The sequence below is a fragment of the Leptodactylus fuscus genome, chromosome 10 (assembly GCF_031893055.1).
Source record: "Leptodactylus fuscus isolate aLepFus1 chromosome 10, aLepFus1.hap2, whole genome shotgun sequence".
NCBI classification, from domain to species: domain Eukaryota; kingdom Metazoa; phylum Chordata; class Amphibia; order Anura; family Leptodactylidae; genus Leptodactylus; species Leptodactylus fuscus.
The window spans coordinates 54,672,795-54,688,797 of record NC_134274.1 but is presented as its reverse complement, the minus strand read 5'-3'; the positions used below and the strand labels follow the sequence as shown (position 1 = coordinate 54,688,797).

The window sequence follows — 16,003 nt, the reverse complement described above, 5'->3', positions numbered from 1 at the left end:
CTGTGGCCATCCATTTACCTTATAGAGGATGATGCTGGGGAAATACATGACTGGACTAAACTCTTTGCTGTTAATATAAATGGACAAAATGTAATAATACACAAAGCATGTAAGGCCTGGTTCACATCTGCGTTTGGTATTCCGTCTGGGGGGTCTGCTTGGGGACCCCTGAACGGAATACAGAACACATTGACAAGTGGTGAGCACTGAAAGCACATGGACCCCATAGACTATAATGGGGTTCGTGTGTTCTCCGCACAGAACATACTTCATGAACTACTTTCCTCTCTGTTTGACTCGTGCGGAAAACACACGGACCCCATTATAGTCTTTGGGGTCTGTGTGCTTTCATTGCTCACCGCTTGTCAATGTGTTCGGTATTCCGCGGAACGCAGATGTGAACTAGGCCTGGTCCACTAAAAAGAACCTGTTCTTGCCTAGAATCTCTCTGCTGCTCATATACAATTATTATTCATGAATTCAGAGTACCATTAAACCAATGGTGGTTAACATACAAAACCACAAAAATACACCAATACAAAAACAATACAATAGATTATCTTGGTGCCAACTGGTACAGTAGGACAGAGGGTCCTGCCCGCATGAGCTTGAAATCTATGAGAGAAGGGGAATTGAGACAGTAGATGAGGGTAGAAGCTTTTCAGACGGTGTGGTGGCAGCCAGCTTAGTAACGGTTGTAGGACTTCCTGAACAGATGAATCCTCAGGATCATCTTGAAGGTTGCAATAGTGGGAGACAGTCCTATGTACTGTGGTAGTGCATTCTAGAGTTTAGGGGAAGCGCAGGAGAAGTCGTGGAAGCTTTTGTATGAAGAGTGGATTAATAGAGGGGAGCAGGAGGTTGGAGATTACATATGGGAAGGTAGCAGAAGATTAGGACAAAGGTCTATGATGGGGACAGGTTACAGGTTGCCTTGTAGGTCAGCATTAGCTGCGGAGCTAAAGATACCTGTACCCATCATGTTCATAATAATAAGGCATATGGCCAGAGAGGAGAAAACTGATTTAATTATGAATTTTATAAGAAATGAAGTTTTTAAACAATATATGAACATTCACTATTAGAAGATACAGTATGTCACATCCACACCTTAACTATACTGATCTGCTGCTATTGACAGGTCCTAACATCTCTATATAAGATACTTTACTGCTTGCTCATACTACTGAAATCCATTACGGCGAGAAGAATCCTCATCCAGGCTTTTATCATAACACCTGAAGCTATTTGTGGAAGGTTCATATAAACTCTGGGAAATGAGTTCTCTTGAGCTTTGTCTGGTTTGCTACCAATTTATGAAGACATTGATTTCTGCCTTTGGAACCTGAAGAATGCATTCAAAGACATTTCTGTGTCCAGACAGATGAAGCCTCCACAATGTCCACATGAGTCTGACAGTAATTAGGAACATGGCGGTGGCAGCAGCTGCGGTGGAGACGGCCCGCACCGCACACAATATCATTCCGCTATGTATTTCACCAGACATTCACATTCTTAGCTTCAGAAACTCATCATTTTAGTCTCTGCCCTGAATATACCCGAACCCTTAGGAACTGCGGTGCTAATATGACGACTCAATACAGTACAGGTCTATGGTCCTGGGGATGCAAACAGACGAGTACAATGGTGAAGCAGGGAGTGGATGTCCTGTCTCTGCTCTCAGCAGTTTCAAAGGAGGCAAGAGTGAGGGGAGTGATGTCACTAAACTGTGCCTGCTGCTCCCAAGCTGACAGTAGCCGACACCGGTTTGGACTAAGGAAAATGGGGGCTTTTTTTTTCTTCTTTTGTGCATCTTACTTAGGGGGGCATTATAACCCTGTTATTTTGGTCCCAATACTATAGTGTCATAGCCACTATGAGGAAGCATTATAGTGTGGGGGGATGCTACAATGAGGAAGCATTATAGTGTGGGGGGATGCCACAATGAGGAAGTATTATAGTGTGTGGGGGTGCCACTATGAGGAAGCAGCCAGAAGGATAGGTGGGATTGGGCAGGGTTATAGAGGGCATGGGCAGGGTTACTGGTGTGACTTATTGTACATAGATTTTCAGCACCATGCTATGCAGTTTGTCCCTATTTTGGTCCTCTGAAAGTTGGGTGGTATGTATAGTCTCCTGTATAATTGTAGAAAATGATGTTAACACTTTCCAAACCACAAACTAGGGTCACAGGTTACACTCTCCCAAATCATCAGGCACTTTAGGAAAATCAGTGCAAGCCGCTATAAGAGAGCAGTGCAGCAGGTAACTGCAACATTGAAGACATTTCATAATTCTTAAATTGAAATGGGTGGGAGTCAAATCCACCAAAATTAAGGTGCACATCTTTCAATGCATTTGGTACCTCCTTGTTATGTCCCAACAGCAGAAAATTAAATCTTCTTGCACAGATTTTCCCTATTTTCTGTCTGTATTATGGATGATAAATCTGTCACAATTGTTCACGATTTTTTCCCCCCAAGAATATGGTGTAAGACACTCATTTACAACCTTTCTATGTTGAAATAGTGGCAGAAATTGATTAATAAAGTCCCCCTATTAGTCCAGTGGTCTCTAACTGGTGTCTGTTTAGCTGTCTAAAAACTAGAACTCCCAGTACGTCCTGAGACAGTGAATAATACACAATTATTGGTTATGCGGATTCTAATTAAAGGGGTCGTCCAGGTACTTGAAATTAACCTAGTAATACAGGTGTTAGTTGCTGCTGGACCTGGGGGTTCTAGGCTGGTTCTGACCCTGGGTCACGTGTCCCCACCCCCTAGATCGCTCTATCCGTATCTTCCCTTCCTGGCAACTACCTGTGCTATGTGGGCTGGCTGACTAGTGACATGTTTATAAGATTATGTAAGTCATTGGTCTTTTTAGACCTGGGGAGAGGTCCTCCTTAAAGGCATACTGAGGATGCAAAGAATAACAAGTTTGCAACAAATACTATTCAAGCCTTGACAAACCTGAAATAAAGATGTAGAAAAATGTACATTGTGTATACATTGCTATTCTGATGCTCTTATATTGTGCCCTTGTGGGTGCCATGTAGCAGGCCTGCATAGCAAACAGCTTTACCTGGACATATGAGCAGCACGTTCGAGCATGATCCCGTCCATAAAGGCTGTTTTGTGCTCACACTCGCTGGAATGTTGCAAGGGGGTGCAAAATCTCCCATGAAAATACTGGCATAACACAAAGCGGTTACCATGACGATTGGGCTTTTGATATACAAAGGCTTGTTGCTGCCATAACCAGTGGTCACCTCTGCAATCTGTTATGTATATGAATTGTTCTTCGCCGTCAGCTCTTCCTGTGCACATTGGCACTCACGCTTTGTTGTTTCTGAAGATGTGTGTTTTGTTAAATGATATTTGTATTGTTTTCTTGCTCCTGAGCCATCGACAAAATGGGCAGTGGAAGAAAAGATGACAAAGACGTAAAGCATCTTTACTATGCAACCCATTTAGGCTGTAGTCTCATGTCTATAGTCACATAGACACGGATCCAGGTAACAATATACGGAGCTGAGCTTCATATTCTTCAGCTTTATCATCACGTGATGACTTGAACTACCAGAAACAGCTGCCATACCACAAAAACATTGTATTATGGCGCCCATACACCTTCAGAAGCTATTGACAGCAAGAGTGCTATACTGTGCAGCCCTTACCAGGGGCACGCCAGCCATGATAAACACACATGCACTATGCCAGAGAGTAAAGCTGCCCTCTGTTGGCAGTAGCTAGTAAAATGTCTCCAGCCTGACATACTGAAAGCCTTTAGAGAAAACTGCCATCATACTAGACTCCCTATACACACTCGACTAAGCTGGGAGACCGTATACACATTAGGTGTTTGGTCAGCTCATCGAAATTGGTGGGTTGGGCCGATATACAGCGAATGTGTATGGCCAGCTTTATTCACTTTACTATACAGTTTTAGTATATCAAATATCCTCCCAGATAATGGAACTAGGTAGGACATGGAGGGGTCCATAATCTGGAACTGTCCTGCTGAATCTTGGAACATAGACGCAATGTATTCCTGTTCCTTACATATTATTTTTACTAATGTGGGACTAAGCGAGATGTACAGGACACACCTATAAAGACAACCTAAACCAGTGGCTGGTGGACCTGCACATGTATACCAATACCTACCTGTAGTCAAACACTTCTAGATACCATGCTCTAAGGGTATATCACACTTATAGACACGATCATGTGAATATTAACACAGGAGCCCACTGAGTAGGCTTATCTACCATCATAAAGGATTACGTGATCTGAGTTACAGCTGTCATAAATGAATGGAGATTTGCATTTTCTTTACCTAAACCTGGCATCCCGAGGACACAACATTTCCAATATTTTATTATATTTTACAATAAAGTGCTACATAATAGAGCCTTACCTGCTCCTCTCTTTCCTTGACCTTTTTCTGAAAGCATGTGGAGTGAACATCTCTGGATGGGATCGCAGACATCTGATGCATTTTCATCACAGCCTCTACGTTCAGTCTTTTTCAGATGAAATATTTCCATTACCTCCCATTTTGGACTGTAATTTCGGCTTCTACATTGAAACAGAGAATCAAGTATAAGATGTGGGGTTTCAAAACTTCCTGAGTATTGTTAATGAATTACAATATTTTATTTTTTATTTTTATTTTTTTGTAGATTGTGAGCCCCACATAGAGCTCACAATGTACATTTTTCCCTATCATTATGTCTTTTTTTTTTTTTTGGAATATGGGATGGAAATCCATGCAAACACGGGGAGAACATACAAACTCCTTGCAGATGGTTTTATGCCCTTGGCGGGATTTGAACACCAGGACTCCAGCGCTGCAAGGCTGCAGTGCTAACCACTGAGCCACCGTGTGGCCCCCAATGAATTACATTATTATTATTGCTCTGTATATTGAATTTTTGGGTGCACACAGCTTATTTTTATTATTTATTTATTATGCTTACTTGTATAGCGCCATCGTATTCCGCAGCGCTTTACAGACATTGACAGTCACTGTCCCATATAGGGACATACAATCTAAATTCCCTATCAGTATGTCTTTGATGTGTGGGAGGAAACCGGAGTACCAGGAGGAAACCCACGCAAACACGGGGAGAACATACAAACTCCTTGCAGATGTTGTCCTAGGTGGGATTTGAACCTAGGACCCCAGCGCTGCAAGGCTGCAGTGCTAACCACTGAGCCACTGTGCTGCCCACTTGTAAGATGCCTTCCGTGAAAGGTTTGTCCTATTCTATGTTCATCTGACAATATGAATATTAGATATTTCACCACTTGTTAGATCCTATGGTTGCCAGCATTGAGGCAATCTTCCACCAAAACAGGCGTACTTTCTATTAGGACAACTGGACGATTGACTAAGAAACCAGGGCTAGAGCATATAGCTTCATACATTAGGTGGACAGAGGAAGGATCCATCAGAGCCGCCATCCAAAGACCTTTTAGACACCTGTTGGCTACACATTCCCTGGTTCTGGGCAATATTGGAGAACCAAAAGTGAGCATGTTACGTCCTATATTGTATTTGATGTATGTATATCTCTCATACCTCCTTCCAGTACAGATCTGCTAAGTGTGTGTTTTCATATTTCAGAAACCATAGATTGAGAGGAAGGCATTTTTCTGATTAAAATACAAAGGGACAGGACTTAGTAATGAAAATGCAGAAAAATCTCCACCAAAAACCTGGAGTACATTCCCTGCATCCCATTTATTAACAGAGATGAGCGAGTATAATCGATCGAATACCTCTGCGACATAGTTCTTGGTGTATAAAAGCGCCAGGGAACATGGGAGGGGCATCAAATTTTTTTTACTGCCCCTCGCACCTTCCCTGGCGCGTTTTATACCAAGAACTATGCGGTGGAGGTATTCAATCGAATATTCTTGCTTATCTCTATTAACGATTATAGAGAGTCAGTCACTTTTCACAAAGTTGGTGCGCCTTATCCAGGTAAGGGCATGACTCATGGGCCAAAGACCTTGCCAAACTTTTTGACCATTTTTTGATGTAAACTAAGCAATCAAATAGGTGGGGCAAAATTAAAGGGGCTCCACCATTACAGACGCTAGACAGATGGTAAAATCCCCTTTAGGCTAAGGTCTCACTTAGCGGGCCACAGTAAAAAAAAAAATTGCTGTGGAAAAAACTGTGGTGTGAATTTTCCTCTGCACTTTCGGCTCCAATTATACCTATATGGAAGACGCCAGAATTTCTATAGGTATAACTGACATGCTGAGATTTTCAAAAATGCAATGGTTTTGGAAATCGCAGCACTTCCGCTCCAGGTATTTTTGTGAATCGTGTGGATAGAATTCACTAGAACGTGGGGCCCCGGCCTAAAGCTATACGGTCTAAGAATACCCCAGATTGATCGTCCAGCACTAGTAGACACTGTGATAAATCTGATCTTTGTAGCTGGTTTACTCTGTCTGTTAGGAAATATTAGTAAATTTTGTAGCATATTTCGTGTAAAAAAAACATTTTGTGCAGTCTTCCTGAAGATTCTCCCTACAAGGGATTTCTGTATTTTCTATTACCATCCAATGATCCAAATATTTCATATCAGTTCCCATTGTTGGCGGATCAAAGGATCTTTTTATGATGGGAAAATAGGAAGATTAAGAAGAAATCTATAGAGGAAATGCATCCATACAGCTGTCGCTCTGATCACTTGGAAAGACTTATCAGAAGATTACATGTCAATCCTATGGTACAGGTCGATGGAAATAATGCCTTCTGCCACTTTGTAGGTGATGTAATACAGCCCTTAACACCTCAGAGATAACACACTTTCTTTTACCACCAAGCTGAGAAAATCCTTAAAAGGATTCTAGGAATGTGTCAAATGATATTTATATACATGAATAGAAGGCTGTACATCTGACTATGAATATTTCCGAGATGGATTGCTGACTGGCAACATGCCATGTTTGCAGATTACTGTACAAACAAGTGTTTGGATATGATCAATCTGCTGTATATTGTGCTACACTAAATAGGAACATACATTTCATTTATTATAAATGATGGTAATGATGACTTGATGGATGGGTAATTGTAATTCATTTATGTCTCGTGTGATGGGATTATTAACATGCCCATCAGCATCAAAGACGTACAACGGCTGTGAGTCACTCCCGCAAATGTAAATGCTTACTACTGTATCTATCTAATGGCAGACACACACACAACAGGTCATGGAAGAGCAACAGAATTCATGTCAAAATCTGTTAGCAAAGCCAGGAAAAATATTCTTCAATTACTCCCTTCACCGGAGAGCTTAAAGGGGTATTCCTATAACCCTTGTTCACCAACCTGCAGGCTGTCTGCTCTGTTCACTTCCTGGTTTTCTCGGCACATTGGTGGGCGGGGTTTCACTTGCTCTGCTATGTTTGCATTCAGTAATGAGGGATTGGTTGTAAATGCATTACCACAGTATAAAGCTGTTGTGGAAACTGATGTAGCAGAGCTGGATTTGAGTCAGTCTGTAATACATACAGAGGTACCGGGCTCCCTATCTCAGCCAAATTCAATTAAACCAGTATCAGAAATGCCGGAGCTCTCACCTCCCCCTATCTGAGGAGCTCTGTTACTTGTCAGACAAACAGCTCAGAGCTGCTGCCGAGCACTCAGCCCCTCCCTCCCCACCTGAGAGCAGGCAGCTACATCACTTGGGAACTGAGCAGATAAGCCCAGTGGCCATAGAAGCTGACCATGTCCATCCCTTTATGACCACAATGTACCCAACATCTGATGGCTACTTTCAGCAGGATAATGCGCCATGTCATAAAGCTGGAATCATCTCAGACTGGTTTCTTGAACATGACAATGAGTTCACTGTACTCCAATGGCCTCCACAGTCACCAGATCTCAATTCAATAGAGCATCTTTGGGATGAGGTGGAATGGGAGATTCGCATCATGGATGTGCAGCCGACAAATCTGTGGCAACTGTGTGATGCCATCATGTCAATATGGACCAAAATCTCTGAGGAATGCTTCCAGCACCTTGTTGAATCTATGCCACGAAGAATTGAGGCAGTTCTGAAGGCAAAAGGGGGTCCAACCCGTTACTAGCATGGTGTACCTAATAAAGTGGCCAGTGAGTGTATTTGTACAACTAAAAATGGAGTCAAAGCACGAAACCATATAATACACCCAAGAATGTGCCATGCACTGTGTACACTTTTGTTCAAAAATATTCCAAAGTGGAAATACCTTCATTAGATGTGTCCATAAATGTGCACACAGATGACATGATGTGGGATTTTTCTTGAGATGGCCAGAAAGAACTCTATGATAATAGATATTCAACATTAGACACAAGTCAGAGGTGGACATATAACTTCTATTTTCTGTCCAACTGAACAGGAGTCTGAAGGCAGCACAGAGTCCCCAAGGGATTCTAAAACAAGTTGTCACCAACCCCCTTTCCCCAGTCTCCACTGGTCCCTCAAAGACACTGGCATCATATCAGTCAATTTTATCAGTGCCCCCTTCATGCCCTAGATTACTAGAAATGTTACCATTAACCTATTCACTGTCCTAGACCACCAAGATTGTTACGCTTAAATCCTTCACCTGCTCCAGACAATGATGGAAATCCTTTCACTGCCCTAGATCACAAGGGATGTTCCTTTACAATAGTAGACTAATATGGATGTTCTGAAGCTCCATCTGGGAAGATGTCTTTAGTAAGTATGCAAGTAACAGCGGCCCCCCGTGGGGTCTGTGCCCTCAATTGTCTTATGACGCAAGTAGGTATATAGAACGGTATGAAATTAAAGAAGACTTTTCAGGTAGTCAGAGTCAGAACAAGAACATAAAATAAACACTATTTATTACAACCTTTTGCTTTGCCTTTGAAAAGCCACTCTTATCGGACAAGGAACTTCTAAAATGCCCATCAAGGGTTAAACTAGTGGGTGCCAAGTGCTCCAATGTGAAGCATCCAGAACAAACAGTTTGGAAGTAGGAGGAAGTATGTCATCTTTGACATCCAAATGAAAAGGACAAAAGTGCTGGGTGCTGCACTTTTACTTCATAGAACTACAGGAGCGTACTGCACATGCTCGCGTAAGCAGCCACAAAAAAATGGCCGCTGACATGTGCACTCGGCTCTGCCTGCGGCCCAATGGCAGGGCCGACTGCGCAGGCGTACAAGTGTGACCCCCAGCCCCGGAAGAAGATGATGAAAAGGCCTTTGCTGACGAAGATGGAGGTGGCACTGGAGAGAACTCATTTGCATACTGCTGAAAAACGGATTTATAACCGAATGGCGGGGCGGAGAAGACATCTAAAGGTAGGAGAAGAATAGCCTTCCTTAAGGCTATTCCGCGTGTCAACTAGAAAAAAAAGTTTTTAATGGTAGAATCCTTTTAAGTCCCATTCACATGATTGGTACTGAGCTGTAAAGATGGCAAGTCACAGATGAACATGTCGACACTGGCATGTGAAGCAGCAGTGTTGTTCAGTCGAACGGCACAGCAGCCTCAACTAGAGATGAGCGAACAGTGAAATATTTGATATTTGTTACAAATAGCCCCTCAATATTCGACTATTCGAACGAATATTGAACCCCATTATAGTCTATGGGGAAAAACCGTTCGTTTCAGGGGAACCCACAATTCGACTCCGGAGGGTCACCAAGTCCACTATGACACCCCAGGAAATGATGCCAACACCTCTGCAATACAACTGGGACAGCAGGGGAAGCATGTCTGGGGGCATCTAACAAGCCCAAGTCACAGTGCTACCTAGCGCCGCATTTCCCATGAGGCGACCTGAAGCGAGCGCTTCAGGCGGCACTATGCCAGGGCCTCAGGGAGAGCGGCATTTTTGCTAACCTAAGCCAGTCCAGGACAAGCTGTCCTGGACTGGCTTAGCACAGAGCGGTGGATTGGGGAGGCCACTGGAGCAGCGCTGCTCCAGCAGCCTCCCCTCACGCTCAGGCAGAGAGCAGGCAGTCTCCGGGCCTGTTCTCTGCCGGCGAACGGCGCCAAGCCCTGCCCCTCTGATCGGCCACGCCCCTCCAATCGGCCACTCCCCCTCCTCCCGGGGGGGGGGGGGGGCGGCTTTCTGTAGTTCGCCTCGGGCGGCGAAAGGGGAAGGTTCACCCCTGGTGCTACCCCACCATCACAGACTATCAACTACACACTTTCTACACTCAAAAAAAACCTCTATCAAAGTGGGAAAATACCTGGAAATCTTCTTTCCTCCCCAATTGGATGGACAGAAACCCAAATTTTAAGCTAAAGAAACCCCAAGCACCCCTTTAAATCACATTGCCCATGACAACCACAGATGGAATAGGCAATGGGAAATCCAACAGTACCCACCCTGAGTTCTATAAGTCCATGCAGTGCCACAATTCACGGCCATTACGGACATGTCCTATAAATTGCGGACCATGGTTGCAGCCCGGTCACACCACAAATAAAATATCCAGTAAGAGGCCACATTGAATATAATGTGTCCGCAATTGAAAACCCTCAATTGCGGACTTACATTACGGTCATGTAAGACCAGGCTTAGGGTGAACAATCTCGCCTCCGGCTGCAGTGCTAGCACATTTGATACTGTAAAATAAAACCGATGTGTTCATTGAGCCATGGTAGATATGATGCTACAATGTGCTATGTGGACTGCCACAGTGTTTAGGATTTCCAATAGAACAGCATTGCCAAGTCATTGTACTTAAAGGGAATGTGTACCCGAAAATTACCTGTTTTTTTTTATGACAAACCTATTTTTTTTTTTTCAAATTCAAAAGTTTTATTCATGTTTCAAAAGTATTAAGTACAAGAAAATATATAACAAACAGCAGAATGAATAAAATACAATCAACAATGTGAACATGAATCTGCCAGGCAAAGTAACCAAGCAGGCAGCGATGGTTAATAGAAGGAAAAGTGAAACTAATGACAAACCTATTTTAAAGAATTTTTGAACATCGGTTTTAAATTTTCCATGTCATTCTCTAATTTTAAAAAGAGCCCAATAAATTGCAATTTTCACTCTGACCTCCAAGCCTATTAATAGGTGAGAACTTGAAAATTCTGTACGGGTTTTCTTTGCAGCAGTACATCACAGACAAGGTTACAATTCGAGAACACCTCTATAAATGACACCACTGAGCCATCGACTAATGTCAACACATGATAACACAGTTTATCCGCAGAACATTCCCAAAAAAAACTGTCCCATAGACTTCAATGAGTCACAGTTTGTGAAGCTACAGAAGCAAAGTAAATCACTTTGGAACTCACATTCCCTCCTATTTCTGTACAGAAACAAGATAGTACTGCCTGTTGGGATGTTTCCTCAAGTCTCATCCTAGTAGTCAGGTTATCGATTGTGTAGTTCAATATGTGAGATGGAACATCCCTTTAACATATTATTACTGAATCAATATTCATATTGATATAGTTGTCGCTGTTTATATCAGGATCATCCAGATAGTGCTCCACCCTAATACACTATGGTAGAAATCTTGCAGAGAACAAAAGGAGTTAATCTACCTCCATCTTGGGCTAGAAATTGACTAATAGGGCGGGGCATAGCCAAAAGGGAGGGACTTAAAGGATTACTACGGATCTTAAAACTGTAGTTTATATTAACCTACTGGGCAGAAAAAAAACAACTTTGCAATATAAATATATCAGTGGAAATGTAGACATCTGATAATATGCAAATTCACCTCATTTCTGGCCCCACCCACCATGGAATGAGTAACCGCTGATCGCTCTTCTGTAGTAATAGCTTACATTGCGGCAACTGGTTGCACAGCCACAGAGCAATAGTGTAGAAACTGAAAATGTGAAAATCCCATTATGGGACTCACACTCTTTATACCTACTCTGACATCATATGAATCCGTCCTCAAACGCTAACTAGACCTAGCATGAATAGGCAATGGGAACCTACTGAAGGTGTGCGCGCTCCTTTAAATATAATCTAGGCTGACGGCAAAATGTACACTTCACAAGGCAAAAAGAAATCCTATATAATTTGTAGTCACCTTTTCTATTCAAGGTATGGTTTATAAATAGACTTGACATCAGCCAAAGGCTAAAAAGAGCTGCGGATGTGAAAACTGCAAATGAAATAGGCAAAAACTAGGATTATTGCACCGCACTATACGGTCCCAATGGGATACTGGGAAGTTTGTAATGCTGATAAATCAACTCACTCTCATTTTACAGAAGTAAATTCATAAGACGTGACATTTTTATTTACTTTAATTTTCATTTTTACAATTTTAGTATTTTTATTATAATTGATAAAAATACAATTTTCAACAAGGAATTTTAATATTCTGTAATGGCCAAAGCAGATATTCAGTCATAAACCTAAAAAAATAAGGAACTCCATAGCTATAGGCGATACTTACCTACCAGTTATTTTCCTTACTGCTCCTTAAAGGAAATAAAACTCCTTACTGTTATTGTTTAATAACTAGTTAAATATATAAAACTTTACTTTTTAATCTGTTTCTATTTTCTGATAATTTTTTTTTTATTGTATTTTCCGCACATGAATACTGGGGCTACCATCTTGCGAGCCTCCTGCAAACAAACATATTCTTGGTCTGCATTTGCGGGTCAGCAATTGAAGAAAAAAGTGCAGACCCATATGGGCCTATACATTACCAATCTGTGGTCATCCATGCAGAAGGCCTTAGTGATTAGGCTTTACAGCAGTCTTACGGCCATAGGGAGCTATAGCCTCGAACTAACTCATAGAGGTCTATACACATTGTGTGCAGGGAGGTGGTATATATAAGCCGTGACATCATCTATTTTCTGTAGTGGATGCAATGAAGGGAAGAGTTCGCTATACAGGTGTTATTTTTTATTGTAATACTATACTATGTTATATAAATTAGATGACTAATGCAAAGAAAACCCTACAGAACTGTTAGTAGGTTTAAAACACCAAAACAAAAAAAAAAACAAGTACTTTTTAAAAATATTAATCGTTACATGTTGAGTGAAAACTAAAATTATCCAAGATTCTAAAAAATAAAAACATAAAACTTTGTTTAAAAAAAAAAAAAAAGTACATAATTTTCTGCTAATACATTCAATTTAAGATTGCCATGCTCCTACAGCTATTCCTCCTGAGTCCTATACATGCACACTCTGGGAGTGGTTATCAAACGGGATCAGGGATTGAAGTTCAATATGACCTTCTTTTCTACATCACCATCTACTGCAGGACAGTTGGCTAAGCCCCCATGTGTTCTCAATGGGAAGAGGGATATAACTCACTCATATCTGTCAGCGGCTTATTTTGCTAGTGAACCAAATGATCACGTGATGTTGGGGGAGAGTTGGAATACCCTACATACATGAAAAAGGTTGTCTCCACAAAAGAAGAGGTTCATGTGGCTTTATTCTTGTGTACTGGACTTCGTAAAGAGGGTCTATCACCATCTCCATCAACTCATACGATTTTCTTCTTTGAATAGCTGCTGCTCCACAGATTCCAGAATAGTTGGAATTTTTTTCTCTAGCCCCCACCTTTCCCAAGCAATTGGTGCAATTAGTTTTGGTGCCTGATATACTAACTAGACTCTCTAATGGTAAGTGGGTGGTGTCAGGCAGGAGCAGATAAGTGGGCGTGATTCGGGGCTCCAATAAGAACTCAGTGTCAGAACTCTGAGCCACACCTCTTGCCTGCTCCTGCCTGACCACCTACTTAACATTGGAGAGTTTAGTTAGCATATCAGGCACCAAAACTAACTGTACTGAGTGCTTGGGAATAGTGAGGGTTACGGAAAAAAATTCCAACTGCTCCAGAGTCAGTGGTGCGGGGACTATTAAAGGATAAAAGAACTCGAGTTAGTGGAGGTGGTAAAAGGACCTCCTTTAAGTTCAAATGTATTGTCCATAGTAATTATACATGGAATCTTCTAGAAGCAAGACGAATAAAGAAATGTAGAGAACACAAGCACATTACCTTACATGAGGATAACCCATATTACACGAGAACATTGTGTACCAAGCATACAGGTGGCTACATAAAGGTACAAACAAGAGGATGTAGCCATCTGCGTCAACATCATGACTTCAGAGCTCAGCGTAGAAAATTGAATCTCTAAAAATAGTTGTCCCGAGTCTTTCTGCTAATATGTTCTGCTGATATCATTCAGTGCGCGAGGCCCTTCACACAAGTCTATCAGCTTCTTATTCGCTGTGATATGCCGGAAATGAATAACAGAGCAGGTCACTCATTATAGTCAATGTATTACCTTCTGAATAACATTTCTTATCACAAATGTACATCAATCTCTTTATTCCTGCAACTCCAGGGAACGACAGCACGAGGCAGGGACTTTACTAATCCATTTACTTATTCCTAAAAGACCATTTCTGACAGTCAGCAAACATTGGGATTGTCCTTCCTTGTGGATGACTAAACATGTCCCCGGAAAGCATTAAAGGAGTTGTAGTAAGACCCAGATAATTTTACCTGCAATAATTCAGTGTTGTCCCATTAGATTTGTATATGGGAGGCTATAGACAAGCAGCGAACACCACAAGCATTTCTGGGCACATCTATTGTCTGCAATGGAAGTCTGTTGGGTGGTTTAGCTTCAGGTCTTAGGTTTAGGTCTGAAGTGTCAAATTGGTTGTCCCATTTCCAGCCCGTCCCAGCACATCCTCTTGTCCCCTAATTCACAGCACCAGCATTTCGGTCACCGTTGCTGTCCTAATTGAAATGCTCATGCATGCTTCTTATCATGGGCAATGACCTCACAGACCTATGGTGCACACAACATAGCCATCCTCTGTCCATCATAAGTACTGGCGTTGTCAGTTGGGCACATGGGAGTATTAGGGAGTTTACAACCAAGATACAGAGCCCTTGCTAGGGAATGGGCCAACCCTCTTGACACTTCCAACCTAATTTGCATACTTAATAAAAAGCTATTGTATATCAATGTTGTACACCAAAAATGGGTTTATAGGAACTGCAATGGTTTGGTCAATTTACGTCCAAAACATGACATTGGGTATTCAACAAAGACTAATTCTAGAATCCATTACTGATGCATGTGCTTGATCCACACAAATGAGACACTTAGCGCTAAATACAAAAAGTCTAAGGTGACCCAAACTAAGGACTGGGCCAATGACCATCAGTACTGAAAGCTTTAATTGCCTTTATCCAACAAAAGCTCATTAAAAAAGGCAATGCCAGCGAGACATACCGCCATTATAGTCAGGAACCATTAATACGTCATTTGGCAAACAAGGTTACTCCCAGCGTCATTTCCGTAGATCAGCCCAAGGTTGGATCAGGATGATAATGGAAGATACGAGACAAAATAACTCATTTTGTAAATCAATTTAAAAGAAAAAAAATACAATAACCAAAATGCAGCTAACAAAACACTCCTGAAATAAAATACAAAGTAACTTGGGATGACCTTCGATCAGAGATTTAGAAAATGGAAAGGAAAGGATTTGTGCACAAAACTTAATTACAAAAAACATATATTGTGCGAGTATTCGCTTTTGCCATGTGGAAAATTATCACACTTTGTATATTGGATTGTTACAGCTACAGGTGGCTCAGCTAAAAACCCCAGTGTCACCATTTAATGTGTATTGGGGTGTCCCAAGCCTCCCCTCACACTAGACGACAGGTGAAAGCAGGGTCAGACATGCTGGATTTCAACATGCCCAATCTTTTTTTATTTCATGGGGTCTAAGCCATCACTAGAGGAGTCTGGAGAGGTCTTGTTTCACCTCTTCCTATCGAGGAGATGAGGAGGGAGTGTATGTGTATGGGGCGGACAGGGCGGAATAGTGGTCAGATACAGCAGCATTCAGACAACAGCTATCTAGCGTGTATGGCCACCTGGAGACACTGGAAATTGGCGACATACTTCTGGGACACTCTCTTTTTTAGATAGTCATGTTAGGCTATTTCTTGTTGTCTTTTCCCCC

The 16,003-nt window shown here is 41.9% G+C and overlaps 1 protein-coding gene across 2 annotated transcripts in view; it reads right to left on the bottom strand.

Moving 5' to 3' along the window:
- MARCHF8 (membrane associated ring-CH-type finger 8) overlaps positions 1-16,003 on the bottom strand; it is a 170,560-nt gene that overhangs the window by 89,076 nt on the left and 65,481 nt on the right. For both annotated transcript variants that reach the window (XM_075258199.1, XM_075258202.1), the window contains exon 2: positions 4,423-4,583. In XM_075258199.1, coding sequence (XP_075114300.1) covers positions 4,423-4,509 — 87 coding nt within the window. In that variant the 5' untranslated portion in view covers positions 4,510-4,583. The remainder of the gene's footprint in view (positions 1-4,422; positions 4,584-16,003) is intronic.